The sequence below is a fragment of the Phyllostomus hastatus genome, unplaced genomic scaffold, assembly GCF_019186645.2.
Source record: "Phyllostomus hastatus isolate PE091 unplaced genomic scaffold, TTU_PhHast_1.1 phas_contig_40, whole genome shotgun sequence".
Lineage (NCBI taxonomy): Eukaryota > Metazoa > Chordata > Mammalia > Chiroptera > Phyllostomidae > Phyllostomus > Phyllostomus hastatus.
Window position 1 is genome coordinate 50,942,062 of NW_025333872.1, and position 16,398 is coordinate 50,958,459.

The window sequence follows — 16,398 nt, forward strand, 5'->3', positions numbered from 1 at the left end:
ATCTTTGGTTATATTTTGCTTGTTTCTTTGTTTTGTTGTTTAGGTTCCTGTTAAAGGTGGGATCATGTGGTATTTGTCTTTCACTGGCTGGCTTGTTTCGCTTAGCATAATGCTTTCCAGCTCCATCCATGCTGTTGCAAAGGGTAGGAGCTCCTTCTTTCTTTCTGCTGCATAGGATTCCATTGTGTAAATGTACCATAGTTTTTTGATCCATTTATTTACTGATGGGCATCTAGGTTGCTTCCAGCACCGAGCTATTGTAAATTGTGCTGCTATGAACATCGGGGTGCAAAGGTTCTTTTGTATTGGTGTTTTAGCGTTCTTAGGATATAGTCCCAGCAGTGGAATTGCAGGGTCAAAAGACAGATCCATTTTCAAGAATTTTATTTTTTAAACTTAAAACAATGGAACTACTGATAACATTTTGGTAGTAGTTACATTATCTTCTTGTTAAATTGTATTTTTTCCATTACCATTTACACCTCCTAAAACATCCTCCACCCCTTTTTCCCTGCAATCACCGTACTGTTGTCCATGACCAAGAGTTTTTTCTTTTCCTTCCTTCCTCTCTCCCCTCCCCTTCCCTTCCCTTCCTTTCTCATTCCTTCTCTTCCTGCCCAACCCTTCCCTTTCTCCTTCCCTTTCTTTTTGCTTAATCCCTCCATCCTCACCCCACACCGGGAGCTGTAAACCTGCTCTCCATGTATGAGTCTGCCTCTATTTTGCTTCCTAGTTCAGCTTGTTCATTACAACATTATGCTAAGTGAAATAAGCCAGCCAGAGAAAGACAAGTATCATATGATTTCACTTAAATGTGGAATCTAATGTACAATACCTTTAAATAAAACATAATGGAAATCACTGTAAAAGCATTTGTTTTATGCAAATCTTTTATTGGTTGGTCCCTTTAGATTATTCAAAGCATACCTTTTGAAAAAAGTAAGAACTTACTTTTTACCAAGTTTTTCTTCTATTCTAATTTTCCAGTCATCCATTCTTTCACGTACGAGGGCTTTTAGGGGTGCAATATATACTGCCTAAAGGTGGGGGACAAAAAGACTCCCATGAAGAGTGTTTTTAAAATGCATCTTATATAATGAAAGACTTAAAATTTTAAATTAATGGGAAAAAGTCATTAACTTAATCTACATTTATCCAAAGACTGAAATATATAGTGCAGCATAATACTGACAGAAAACTTTAAGTATTTTAGCCCTGGCTGGCGTAGCTCGGTGGATTGAGCACAGGCTACAAACCAGTGTCACAGGTTCAATTCACAGTCAGGGTACATGCCTGGGTTGCAGGCCACAGCCCCCAGCAACCACACATTGATGTTTCTCTCTCTCTCTTTCTCCCTCCCTTCCCTCTCTAAAAAAAAATAAATAAATAAAATATTTTTTTAAAAAAAAAGAAAATCTTAAATATTTTGTAAAAAGTAACAGAGGTAATTTTTTAAAAACGATTTTATAATAAAATTATCTTCTAACATAATGTGAAAAAATAAAACAATTATGAGACAATATATATTATTTAGAGAAAATTAGGGTTCAAATCAAAGTAAGTTTTCCTAGGATTATAATAAAAATTATCTTTATTAATTTTAAAATTCTGAAGAGAAATAATCTGTCTAAATTTTAATGTTGATCTTTATGGAATATGCCAGTGATGTGTATATTTTAGGTGTTATACTTTTTATTATTAAAAAAAATACAAGTAGTCCTAATAATCAAATTTACATACAGATTATTCACAAAAATAATTCTTTTCTTTCTAAAAGTTTCAAATTTACAGTAGAGCTCTACTAGTATATTAACATATCACCTAATGGACCAATAATCACATAATATACTGAGAAGTAGGAAAACTTTAAGCAGGGAAGAAAAGTCACTGGAAGTCACTAAAAAAGGAAGTTAAAACATTTCTGAAACATTTCTGATCATACAATCAGAAAAATGGTACACAATTTTTCAAAGTGTTCCAAAAATAGAACCAAGCAATGAATAGAGAGCAGACTTATCAGATGCAGAGTTCAAAACACTGGTAATTAGGATGCTCACAGAAATGGTTGAGCATGGTCTCAAAATAGAGGAAGAAGTGAAGGTTATGCAACATGAAATAAAGAAAAATGTATAGAGAACTAATAGTGATGGGAAGGAAACTAGGACTCCCACATCAACGATTTGGAACAAAAGGAAGGAATAACCATTTAACCAGAAAAGAATGAAGAAATGAGAATTCAAAAAAATGAGGAGAGGCTTAGGAAAGTCCAGGACATCTTTAAACATTCCAACATCTGAACCATAGGGGTGCTAGAAGGAGAAAAGGAAGACCAAGAAATTGAAAATTTATTTGAACAAATAATGAAGGAGAACTTCCCTAATCTGGTGAAGGAAACAGACTTCCAGGAAGTCCAGGAAGCTCAGAGAGTCCCAAAGAAGATGGACCCAAGGAAGCACACACCAAGGCACATCATAATTATGTTACCCAAGATTAAAGAGAAGGAGAGAATATTAAAAGCAGCAAGAGAAAAGGAGATAGTTACCTACAAAGGAGTTCCCATAAGACTGTCAGCTGATTTCTCAAAAGAAACCTTTCAGGAAAGGAAGGGCTGGAAAGAAGTGTTCAAAGTCATGGAAGGCAAGGACCTACATCCAAGATTACTGTATCCAGCAAAGCTATCATTTACAATGGAAGGACAGTTAAAGTGCTTTCCAGATAAGGTAAAGTTAAAGGAGTTCATCACCAAGCACTTATTATATGAAATGTTAAAGGGACTTATCTAAGAAAAAGAAGGTCAAAAATACAAACAGTAGAATGGCAACAATCTCAGAACTATCAACAACTGAACCTAAAAAAACAAAACAAAACAAAAACAAATGAAGCAAACAATTAGAACAGGAACACAATCAAAGAAATGGAGATCACATGGAGGGTTATCAGCGGGGAAGGGGAAGAATGGGGGAAATCTACAGGGAATAAGAAGCATAATTAGTAGGTGCAAAATAGACAGGGGGAGGTTAAGAATAGTATAGGAAATGGAGAAGCCAAAGAAATTATATGTACAACCCATGGCATGAACTAAAGTGGGGGATGCTGGTGGGAGGTGGAGTACAGGGCAGAGGGGAATAAAGGGAAGAAAAAAATGGGACAACTGTAATAGCATAATCAATAACATATATTTTTTAAAAATCCTGTATTTGGTGAAGTACTCTATTTGTATTTCCTCCATAGCCAAAGACTCTGGATTGTGAATCATCATATATCTTATAATTCTGGCTGTGAATTAGGTATCTTACAATGAAAATGGTGATAAAATATAGGTATTTTATGATGAGGAAAGGCTATGTGAGTACCAATATGTATATAAAAACCAAACTAGAGGACTCCAGCATTTAAAGTACATTTTCTTGTGGCCAATTATTTTAATATTAATCTCCTCCCACCCAAACCTGACTACCAACTAGAAAAATTTCCTAGAAGAGTTTTAGAAGAGCCACTCATTGAGTCCTGCTAGTATTTTTAGAACCAGCTAGTATACAGATTATGAAATGCCTTTTCTAACTGAATGTAAACACGCGACTTTCTTTTTCAAACACACCTTTGAAGTAGGGTACTTGTTGAAGACTCTGAAAATGGCTAATTCAGCTGCAACAGTCTTCCCCGATCCAGTGGGTGCTCCAAGTAGGACATTACAGTCTGTGTGATACAGTGTATGAAATATTTGTGTCTGTACAGGGTTAAAATGGCTAAAGTTGTACAGTGCTTCATATGCTTCACAGTCCAAAGCCGTGACTGGTAGAGGCTGAAGATCCAGTAATTCTGAAAATACACATCAGGTATTGTTAATAACTGGAAAGTATGCACAATACTGAGTATTGTATCATAGGATTAAATTAGAACAAAGCTTTATTCTTTAGAGAGGAAAAAAGCTTAACATGAATTCTTATATACTAGTTACAGATGTTTTCCCCCCTATTACCCATGTATAGTATCGACCCACTGGACACTTTGGGGGGAGTTCCCCATATGCCAACGACAATGCCATCTTTTTTTCCCAATTAGGAAAGTAATTTGAATGACAGGTGTAAAAAATGTGTATGTTATAGAACAAAACTAAATGTACTCCAATTTGTAGAAAAATGAAAGTCACTCACAAACTTCAGTATTAGAATGTTTACTATCACAAATTACTTTTGGTTGGTTAGACAACTGACTAGAGTGGTCAAGTGAACTGCTGCTCTAGGTAATGGAAATCAAATTAACTTGAATTATTATGAGTTAGATTTTTATTCTGATTCCAATGACTTTAAAGCACAGGCACTTTTCAACATTAACTAAAACAATTTTGGAAAATCAACGATTCAAATTACTATTCAATATGTTACCTGTATGGGGAGGATGCCTCTCTGGCAGAATCAGATGTTGAAAGTTGATAATGCACACAGCTTCAGCTCCTAACCATCTATCGGACACTGCTCGGATGTAGTATTGGGAAGGCAAAGGTTCAAAAATAGGGATTGTAAACACCAGCAGTTGAGCTTCTTTACTAATGACCTAATGTGAAACAAAGTCTAAAATGAATATAGATATTCTAATATCATAAAGGTCTTATTAGTCTATTGTTAAGACAATGGTATCTAAAACAATATAAACTACAGATAAAGAAAATATTTTGGATTTCTAAATAGCTGAGATAATCAAATACTTTAGAAACTTGTGGACGGTTCCTTTCTGAGGATACCTAATATAACAGAAGGTAAAGTTATACTCAACAATATTCACAAAGTATTCATCATAAATTAATGGGCTAGTAATTTGATGTTTTTTTAAAGATTGCTTGATTGTTTAGAGAGAGGGGAAGGGAAGGAGAAAGAAGGGGAGAGAAACATCAATGTATGGTTGTCTCTTGCACGTCCCCAACTGGGGACCTGGCCTGCAACCCAGGCCCGTCGTGCCCTGACTTGGAATTGAACAGGTGACCCTTTGGTTTTCGAGGCTGGGCTCAATCTGCTAAACCACATCAGCCAGGGTTTATTTGACTTTTATCAGAATTTCCCAAACTTTACTCATTCAATTACTTAATTGTATAATTTTATTTAATATTTTTCTTTATCATATTTTGCTATGTGTAATGTGCAATTTTTTGCCCAAATCTTTGATGGAAAAATAAGGATGCACATTATTCATGGGTAGTACTAATTCCCTATCTATATAAATGTGTTTTTTTTATTTTTTTAAAGATTTTATTTATTTATTTTCAGAGAGGGAAGGGAGGGAGATAGAGAGAGACAGAGAAACTTCAATGTGCGGTTGATGGGGGTTATGGCCTGCAACCCAGGCATGTACCCTGGCTGGGAATCGAACCTGGGACACTTTGGTTCCCAGCCCGCGCTCAATCCACTGAGCTACACCAGCCAGGGCTTATATAAATGTTTTTAATTCTCTTATTTATGTTTATGTGTTAAATGTATAACTCTAGAAAGCAATAATGATATTCATATGCATAATACATATCAATATTGTATTATTTTGCATATGGAATGATAATTGGTTTTGTTTCTACATATAACTAAATAAAAGTTGAATTTAAAAATTAAAACAAAAGATTTTTTTCCTGACAGTTTGGGCCCAAAACGTGAGGGCATATAATACACAGGAGCGCATTATACATGGCAAAATACAGTAGATGACTTTATTAAGTGTAAAAACAAAACCATTTGGCATAATAGAAGGTAATTACAAAGACAAATGCAATGGAAACAAAACACTGCTAATGAAATTCTGCTGCCCACCAAGGCTCCCAGCCTGAAGCTTTCTTTCTCTTTGGGAAAAAGAGAAATTAGAACTGAAGCATCTGAGTCAGGCATGCTAGCATCAAATTGAGCCTTTCTCCTGGGATTTATAGAGAATTCCAAAAAGAATGCCTTATTTGATGGTTACGGTTTTTTAATGATATCTGAATAGTAAAAGTTGTGAAATGTTAATTTGAAACTTACCTATCGTATGAATTGATGGGCCCATTTAAGACTCTCACTCTACTATGTCAGGGGTCCCCAACCTGCCCTGTGCTCATTCCCGCCACCACACAGCCGGATGTGAGCTTGAATGTCATGGGCTTGAATCATCCAGAAACCATCCCCTCCTAATCCCTGCCTGTGGAAAAATTGTCTTCTACCACGAAATTGATCCCTGGTGCCCAAAAGGTTGGGGATTGTTGTACTCTTGCCTTTTTGAACTTTCATTTCCCATCCCCCTTTTCCTCCTATCTTTTTGTCACTGTATTTATTTAAATAAAGCTGTATTTTGCATTTAAAATTGTTTTAAAAATCACATTGTGATATAATACTATTTAGTACAGTGTTTATATAGCACCCAAAGTTATTATTATTTTCTCCTTATTAATTTAATTTATTTTTATATTATATATCCCACCTATTTGACATATTTCACCCTTCTGGAAGCCATGACTTAAGCAATGATAAAGATTACAATTCAATTTTTCAAACTAAGATCACATTGAATATTACCAATACTGTAACATTTAATTGTTTTCTTTTAAAACCACAGGGAAATATAAAAAAAATACAGCACTAATGACAGTACAAATTATAGAGAAATAAGTAAAAGCAGAAATTGTTAGTTTATACTTTCTATTTATGATAGCAACATAAGCATATAGCCATACATAGACATTTACCTGTTTTTTAAGAACTAGAAAATACTCTGAATGATAAATATGATCATTTGAAGGATCTTCTACCCAAATCCACCAGGGTTCTCCTACTGTCCCATGGACCTAGAAGAAAAATAGTATCCTTATACTACGTATATTGTAACTCAAGTAAGGAATATACACACTGTTGTTTGTATATCCAGCACCCACTGTTTTTAACAGCTTTGTTGATATATCAAAGTTTTCATTTAGAGTATACAGTTCAATGGTTTTAATATATCTACAAAGTTATACAATCATCTCTGTAATCTGATTTTGGAACATTTTCATCATGCTGAAAAGAAAACTCATACCCCTTATCAGTCACTACCTATCTTTCCACATCTCCCCAACTTCTAACCCTTGAGAACCACTATCTACTTTCTTCCTCTATAGATCTGCCTATTCTGGACATTTCATATAAATCATTTAATATGTGATCATTTTATATGGAATGATTTAATATGTGTTTTTATAACTGGCTTCCTTCACTTACTGTAGTGCTTTCAAGGTAATTCATATTATAGTACACATCAGTACTTCACTTCTTTTTATACACAAATAATATTCTATTAAATAAATGAAATACCATCTTTCATATATTTATTCCTCTTCCTCTCTTTTTTTTCCTAACAAAGCCCAGCCTTACTCAGTATTCATCTCTCAAGTGACTCAGGAGAAGGTGACCTCATTTCCTAGAATAGTTTTGATTAGATAAGGCAATCAACTATGGCACTCCCTCCCCCTTATAACAGGTTGCAGTAAAGGACAGATACCTGACCAATATTGGCCCAACTAGACCAAAGAAGAGGTCTTACAGTCCATGCTTTGGGCTGGTGCAGTGAGGTGTTTCCCTCTCTTTATATATGAACAAAGAAGCATGAAAATATTTGACAAGTAGCTAAAAGTGTCAGGACAGCAAAAGGATGCAAAGATCCTAAGCCCTGAATGACATGATTAAACAGAAGACTCAGTCAACTTTGGGGCCTATTCTACCTGTAGACATTTTATTGTGAAAGATAATGTATTTTCTTCTTTAATAGTTTGAGAGAAGTCATGCTTTTTATTCTTGCAGCCAAGAGCATTCTAACTAAGAGAGTTAATTATAAAAACAATTAAATGCTCCTTTTTACTGGTGAATTAAGCCAAATTATGACTTACTGTGGATGACAGAAGAAATTATGTAAAAACATATGAAACTTTATGAGTTTCAAAAACCTCTTAAATATAAAACTTGAAATATAAGTTTATGGTTAACTATGATTTTATATTTTATGTTAAATCAAAAATATTTGATTTAAATATTAAATATAATTTTATATCATCTGTTCCTCACAGAAATTCTGTGAGAAAGATTATTATTATTATTACAATGCTTACAGATGAGGAAACTGAAGAAACTAAAGGTGATGACACTTTAAGGCCACAGTAGATTTGTGTTAGGACTCTGGCTGTGTAATTTTAGAGCATGTTTTGAATAAAATTCATTTACATTAAAGGTGTACTAATGTCATGTAAATCAAAAGGTATTTGTATCCACTTAACTAGATCTTATAGTAATTATGTAAAGTACATATACTACAATTACTGATTTACTTGTCTTCGTCCATTGGTTTCTTGAAAGAAAGGAGTGAATCTTATTTGCATATCTATGACTCTACTATACTTTCTGCATAATAAGTGGTACAAAAATAGACCTTACAAAATATTGACTGAAGAAGAAGAAAACCCAGAGTGGATATTGACACACGTAATAGCATCTATAAACAGAAACAGGGGTAGAAACAGAAACAGGAATGTGATGGGGGCCAAGGAAGACATTTTCAAGCACTATGTATAGTGCTGAATGTTCAGAGAAGTAAAGAAAGTAACCATGAAAAGTCCATTTATTATGGCAACCAGTCAGTCTTTGGTGATCCTCGAATGAAGTAGTAGTTTCAGCAGGAAAGAAACAGGTGACCAGGAGGAAATGCAAAATACTCTTTCTACAAGCCTAATGTTAAAGAAGACAACGATAACATCAGGATTTAAACAGGGCTCCTTCAATATGGAGAATCTTTAATTTTTAGTAGGCTAAAATGACAGTAATTAGAGATGGAAAAACAAAAACAACAGAGAAAATGAAAGAAGACAGAATTAAGCAAAGTCCCAATGCAGTTGAATTCACTAAATGAATGTTCAATGTTGAGATTTCAGGTTTCCTAGAAGTTCCGAAGAGGTTTCATGGTTATCATACTAATATATCATACCACATTTTTCTTGATGAAAGTATTAGTACAATGTTTTAAATGAATCTTTATATATACACACACACACACACATATATTTGAGAGAATTTTCTAAATGCCTTAAGGACAGATGTAAGGAGGTACAGTTGAAGCTGCAGCAGAGACATTTTTGCTTAACACCGAGACAGGCATTTTCACTTCTACCTGATCATTCCAAGTGAAATCAGCACAGACACTGAGCGTCACACGGAGTACAGTCCGTGTGATGGGCTGAATGGAAGCTTCCATTGTAACGGAAGGAATTTGATGAACACATTGTTTGACCTTGAGCCCAATATTCACATGATGCAGCATGTGACCTGCAAGGAAAACATCACATAGAAGAAATGTGTCCAACAAAATAAAAGCAATATAATCTGACTTGTAAATGGGATTTCAGAGAGGGTGATTTTATTGCTTGTTTTATGATTTGCTATGTAGAATAGCTGACATTCTTGACCTGGCATGTTTGAATATTTTGTAATAGTTAACTCGAATTAGCAATTCATAGCTCTGAAAACCAGTATCAAGGTTTCTTCAGCTATTAATAGGGTTCTTAAAATTACTGAGACTTAATAGTGTTTAAACTACTATAAACAGTTCTTTTTTTCCAGTTAGTTTATGACACATTATAAAAATATTTAGTGTTTTTTTGAAAACAGCCATTAATTTACTCAAGTTCTATTTCAGAACTTAATACCCACGATGAGAAATGCTTTAATAATAACACATAACTCATCCATCCATACCCATTTCCAAAAAACAAAGATAAAGTATTAAATATGGTCAATCTGGCACAAAATTAACCGCTTACACATATTTTCATAAATGATCAGATTCTAAAATACAGATATGTATGTGAGGCCCAGGGTGGGTTAGGGAGTCACAAATAAATGTGACTTACTATGAACATTTTCCTATGCTAGTCCAAGTAACTTAAAGGGGAATAGGTTACATATACACACACACACATTCAATATTACATTCAATATTTTTTGTATTAGTTTATAGTATTAATATTTCTTATATGTCTTGGTTCTTCATAATACAATTTTTTAAAGAACATTTGTGAATAAATCAAATGTTTTATATTCATCCAAATTTGAAACCAAAGCATTCCTCCTTATTTTGATAAAACATTTATAAGTCAAGTCAAAGAACATGTACAAAGGACCCATGGACAAAGACAATGGGGTGGGGATTGTCTTTGGGAGTGGGGGTTTGATGGGGCAGGAGAGAGAGTAGTGGGGGGAAAAATGGGGACAACTGTAACTGAACAACAATTAAAAAAAAGAAATGGTACAATTGAAAAAAAAATTTATATATGTTACCCCAACATGAATACTCTCTTCTGTAGTTAATATCCTTAATTTCTCTCTATTCATATCAGTGCCTCCCTTCTGTCTTAGACGTATTCTTACTACAAGTGAGATGACTATCTCAGCCTCTCTTCACATCTTTGGACCTTTTGCCAGTAGCAATCCTCCCTCTTATTTTTCTTCAGCCTGACTCCCTAAATGAGTAGTAGCTACTCATTTAGAATCTGAAATATTACCTAGTTAAAGCATTATATGTTTGTCCAATTAAATATTAAAATACATGGAAATGTGTGTAGGAATAATTTTTCAATATTATGTGAAAAACCTTGTTAACTAATTCTCATTATTTAGAGCTGCGATTCTATATGTAAAACACTCAACAGTGTGACAACTTAAATTCCATTTAACTGCTAATTCTTTTGAGTGACATCATAAAATTTGGAGGGACCTCTATTAGAATTTAGATAAATGAAAAAAAATTCATACGCAAACCCTCCATCCCCTTAAATTCACCCCCTGGCTGCCTACCACTAGCTATCTTGCTCTCCATCTATGAGTCTGTCCCCATTTTCCTCATCAGTTCAGTCTGTTCATTATAGTCCACATATGAGTGAAATCATATGGTATTTGTCTTTCTTTGACTGGCTTATTTCACTTAGCATAATATTCTCCAGATCCATCCATAATGTCACAAAGGGTAAAATTTTCTTCTTCTTTTTACAGATGAGTAGAACTCTGTTGTGTAAATGTTCCAGTACTGTTTTATCCACTCATCTACCGATGGACATGTGGGCTGCTCATGGGCATGGACAACAGTGTGGTGATTGCTGCAGTGAGGGGAGTATAAGGAGACTAAAAGGTAATGTAAAAAAATTCAATAAAGATTAAAAGTAAAAAAATAAAATAAATAAAACAATAAAACAAAAAAAGAAAAGAAAAAGAAACCAGGTGGGATGAGTGGAGCTCACATGCATTCCACGTGGATAAGTGAGTGCAAAATGTCAGACATTGGTAAGTAGACCATATTTTTGTGAACTGAGGTAAAAAGGGAGGGAAGAACCAAGGAGGTACTAAATACCAGGAGATATCTGAGGCACTCAGTACTCAGGAGGCCTCATTTGACAGGACAGATGCCCACTGCAAACCCAGAATTCAGGCTGTGTGAACCCCCGCCCAAATTGTACCAGATCCTAAATGTGTTAGCCTCCCCAATGCTTTTGCTTTGTTCCTCACTGCATATTTTACATTGACTGAATAAAGCATATGTGAAAATTCACGATACTTATTTTATATCTAGTAAAATATTTTATGTGCACAGAACAACACATTAAAACATTTTTGTTTCCTTCTTACCTATTTCATCTTTTCTCATGTCTTTCAGCTTATCCACAGTAAGATTTTTCTCTTCTAATCTTGTTAGAATGTGTGGTGGTAAGACTGAAAACTGTCTCAAAGGGCTAGCCCAACCCCAGAGCCTCTTGTCGATGACTTTACTGAGATTCAGGAGCCTGTAGGTCATGGCAGGCCAACGTTTCCTCAGAGCAATTTCAAAGAGAGCACGGACAATTCTAGCTGCATTCTGAAGAATAAAAAGGGGAGATTGGTGGTTAGGTAACATGGGTTTTTAAACCTGTCAATACATTTATTATTCAGACTCAGTTTCAAGAAAAGTATGTTAAGGTGCATCGTTTAATTGTGGGCAACATCTATTCTCATATACACCTAATTATCTTTATTATTTCTATATAAGAATAACTAGGTCCTTCATTTGTATGTGGATGTTACCCTGTTTAACTTTCAGAGGGTAGCCTTATTTCCAAGTTCTTAGGAAGCTCCAACCTATACCCTCTAAATGGGAATAAAGCAGGAAGAGAAAAAAGGCACACAATGCATTTAGGGGGCTGTTGAGGCCACCTGAAATACAACAGTCTAGTATAGTAGTAAGATTAAATTTACAAGGCTACTTAGAGAAATAAGGAAGACTCTGGGACACAGTCAGGGATAACAATTGGTAAGAGAAGGGTGACAAAGGAAATACTGATAAATGCAGCTGTCCATGTTAATGACTTCCTATAGACTAAGTAGTATGTTAACTGCTTTATATATACACCATCTGTTTACTCTTTGTAACAACTGCATTTGATTGGTCCTGATAATATAATTTTATAGATAAAGATACTAAAGCTTGGTGAGGTTAATAATTTGACCAAGGTCACATAGCTGGAATCAGAGTATCTATTCAAAGGCAGATTTAAACAATTGCAAACGTAACTCCAGGATTCTAAATTCAGTGGTCTGAAAATAATTTCATTAATAGACATATAGAAAGTTATAATGATTGAAGACATTTTCCCCATCTGTACAGTTAGTTTCCATTTGTTTTACCTCCTTTCCTCTATCATTAATTAACACTGAAGATTGTTTTTAAAATCATGAACTTGGAGATACTTTATAATATCTAATGATATCTGTATATGAAAATAAAGAATGTTAAATCTGGTCAAAATCATAAAAAGAGTAAAGATTTTAAATAGCAAGCAGATGACCCAGCTTAAAATTATGATGGTAAGAGTTAGGGACTTTAGTTTTACATTTTATATGAAATGTGTATTTGTCTTTTGACAAATCAATTATTTTTTTTTCAGTGTTAGAAATGTAAGAAAAGATATGGTATTTAGAACTATAAGGACAGTTCTGATATCCATTAATAAAAACAAGATGGCTTTTACTAGGCCCAGGGAATGATAAATAAAATGAACATTCTGATTATTATGTCTAATAAGTCTTATCACCATTCCCATTGCTCTTGTAAAAAACTGCTGGCTAATTTTCCCACTGTGTTTGAAAGTATATACTTTGTTTTTATTTCAGAACCCACAGTTGTTTCCACAAAGCTCCGAGAAAAGGAAAGAGAAATCCCATGTGACAGGATACAAACAAGACATTTTATGTGGAATGATATAAATCACGTGGAAATAATGATTCAAGTCTCTGACATGTACCGCTTAGAGGGCCAAATCTCAGCTTATTTTTTTAAGATTTTATTTATTTATTTTTAGAGAGAGGGTAAGAGAAAGAGAGAGGGAGAGAAACATCAATGCGTGGTTGCCTCTCGCATGCTCCCCTACTGGGGACCTGGCCCACAACCCAGGCATGTGCCTTGACTGGGAATCGAACCAGCAACCCTCTGGTTCGCAGGCCCTTGCTCAATCCACCAAGCTATGCCAGCCAGGGCAAATCTCAGCTTTTTAAAATAAAATTATAGGATATATGAGCCAAGGATTTTCGATAGAATAAAGTTAAAGAAACAGAGCAGTACCACTTTACAGAACTGAGAGAGTGCTTGTGGAAGGAACTATTGATAGCCAAACCTTAAAATATAAATAAAATCAACAACGATTTATCTAATGCATTCAACGATAATAAACCTGTAATAGCTATTAAAGAAAACTAGGGATACTTTGAAATATGTCCTCAATGTTCTGATACCTACTTTCTGCATATGAATAATGAAGAAACAGTAAACTTTTTAAAGTATTTTATTTATTTATTTTTAGAGAGAGGAGAAAGGGAAGGAGAAAGAGAGGAAGAAAAACATAGATGTGTGGTTGCCTCTCACACACCCCCAACTAGGGATCTGGCCCACAACCCAGGCATATTCCCTGACTGGGAATTGAACCGGCAACCCTTTGGTTTGCAGGCTGGCACTTAATCCACTGAGCCATACCAGCCAGGGCAGAAACACTAAATATTATATTGTAAAGCAATTTGTATATCAGTCTCTGATAATATATATCTTCATAGTTTTGAAACAAGCAGAAATGTGGGCAGATTTTTCATCTAGAACCTAGTAAAGCTTTACATTTTAGTTAAATCATTAACTATTTCAATATAAAATCATAAAAGAGAAACATAACTTTTAAGAAAAACAAATAAAGAAGTTAGAAACATGATTCCTATAAAGCTATAGGTTTTAGAGAATATATAAAATTTTTCTATGTCAGAAACATCTTATCTAAGATGCAAAATAAGTTTCCACATCATCTGCTGTCTTGGTTATATTAAGTTACTGCATTTATTCAAATTGTTTGCCAACATCTTGTTTCATGTTTGTAAATATTTCATATTCATAGTTTTATCAAAGCATTACTCAGTATGCATGGCAATTTATATTAATTTAATACAAAAATACTTGTTCTATATTAAATCTTTGAAGAAAATTACAAATATAAGATAAAGATTAAGCTTTTACTTCTCCTTAACTTACAAGAGGCATTACTCAGTAAAAATGAAAATGGTATTCTTTTTAAACTAAAGAATTTTTTTAAGATCCTTTTGTAGTTCATAAGCGTGATGATTGGGTGTTCACGCTCTTGTGTGACATGTGCCTCCCACAAACTTTGTTAAGACATAGGCATATTACCTGTCTGACAGAAAAAAAAAAAAAAAGAAAAAAAAAAGGCATTTGTAAAAAAAGCTTATATCTGTAAAGAAAACCTCTCATTTGAAAGGTGAATAACACACAAAACAACTCTTTACTTCACATGGGCCTTAAATATAAAAACATAAATATTACAACATTTAATACTATAGTATTTTTTAAAACTTGTACATTTAATAAGCTATAATTTAGGGAATAATTTTCTTTTAGTCCTCAATTTTTAAATATCAACAGTAGAAAAAAAAAAGGACTTTTTTTTTAAACCAGAAACTTATACTAAACATATGGTCTCAGGTATATTTATAAAGACTTATTTAATGATAAAAAAAAATCTGTTTATATTTTTAATGTTTGGGGAAAGCTATGATGGTTCCACAATATTTGCTTTTTTTCTTTAAAATTTCTTTTATTATTTCCCTTTGTAAGTAAAAGAAGTAAACATTATCATTTAAAGTAAAATAAATCATATGTTGATACTTTTAAACTCTAAAATAAAAACAACAGCAATATTAGAGCCCAAGTAACCACCAAATTCTAACCCCCATTCCTGATCTAATAGCTTAGATGGCATAAAAGATGAACAAATTCAACAGAACCAGTTCTAGGATAAAATAGTAATTTGGCAGCATGTCAGCATGCCATGCACTCACAGTAGAGCATGAAGTAATTCCTTGAGTCTCTAAAAGTAAACGAGAGAGAAGAAATGGGGAGAGAGAAATATTCTTACCTGTGCAACATATGCAGAATCTGATATAAGGGAGAAACTGTCCATCTCGCCTCTGCTGATGTAAGTCTGAAGTAGGATATTTATTTTCCCATAACTGTTCTCTACACCTCCAGGAGCTGAGAGTTCACAGAAATTGCTTAATAAGGCTTCTAACTCATCTATTTCCTCTTCTCTGACCTAGAAGAATCAATGTTTTTATATAAATATTTGGGCTGATTTACTGAAGTTTTTCATATTGAAATAAAACCACATTGCAAGTTTTTAAAATATTTTCCATTTGTATTTTCCTTTGTATGCTAAAATAACAGTAATTGTTTTCATAGGTAGTTAATAACAAAATAAGAAATTATCTTGAGGTTGAGACAATTACATTTTATTATTCATCACCAATATTAAAGTTGCCATTGACATATAAAAATTTGATATGCCACAAAAATTAAATCCTCTGACTTCACTATCCTTCAACTGATGAGATTTCATATTTTATTTGACCAGAGTAAAACCTCTGCCCAAATGGATTAGGGCAAACTTGAATTATCTTCAAATGCATTCATTAGAGTCATATATTTTTATATGGTATAACACATTCATAGCTTAAAGCTGTGAAGTACTATGATTTAAAGTATTAAAGTTTTCACTATTAATAAGATTAAATTATAATATGAGTTCAGAAATATTCAGATCTAAGTTTGAATCATACATGTCCTTCATATTTTTAGTGAACTTTATATTGCAAATAAACCGAAATCTACATATATATTCTCTGAAAATTTCATTATTTCAAAACCTACTTAAATTGTATTTGATTTGCAGTAGAGAGCAAAGAATGATGTCAGGTATGACATAATATCATAATCTAGGATAATGGACATTGTTGATAAATGGAAGAACATTGCTGGTACTGCAAATGTGAAGTGTCATACAGCTTACAG

The 16,398-nt window shown here is 33.7% G+C and overlaps 1 protein-coding gene and 1 non-coding gene across 2 annotated transcripts in view; one reads left to right on the top strand and one right to left on the bottom strand.

Annotated features, from left to right (window-relative positions):
- Window positions 1-16,398, bottom strand: part of ASCC3 (activating signal cointegrator 1 complex subunit 3) — a 307,023-nt gene that overhangs the window by 120,305 nt on the left and 170,320 nt on the right. The window contains exons 20-26 of the mRNA XM_045843194.1: window positions 15,467-15,643; window positions 11,652-11,877; window positions 9,145-9,299; window positions 6,698-6,796; window positions 4,386-4,554; window positions 3,599-3,819; window positions 952-1,037 (exon numbers count right to left, since the gene is read on the bottom strand). Coding sequence (XP_045699150.1) covers window positions 952-1,037; window positions 3,599-3,819; window positions 4,386-4,554; window positions 6,698-6,796; window positions 9,145-9,299; window positions 11,652-11,877; window positions 15,467-15,643 — 1,133 coding nt within the window. The remainder of the gene's footprint in view (window positions 1-951; window positions 1,038-3,598; window positions 3,820-4,385; window positions 4,555-6,697; window positions 6,797-9,144; window positions 9,300-11,651; window positions 11,878-15,466; window positions 15,644-16,398) is intronic.
- Window positions 14,628-14,731, top strand: LOC123822334. The gene has a single exon (XR_006786301.1). It is a non-coding gene; the product is annotated as a small nucleolar RNA U13 (small nucleolar RNA).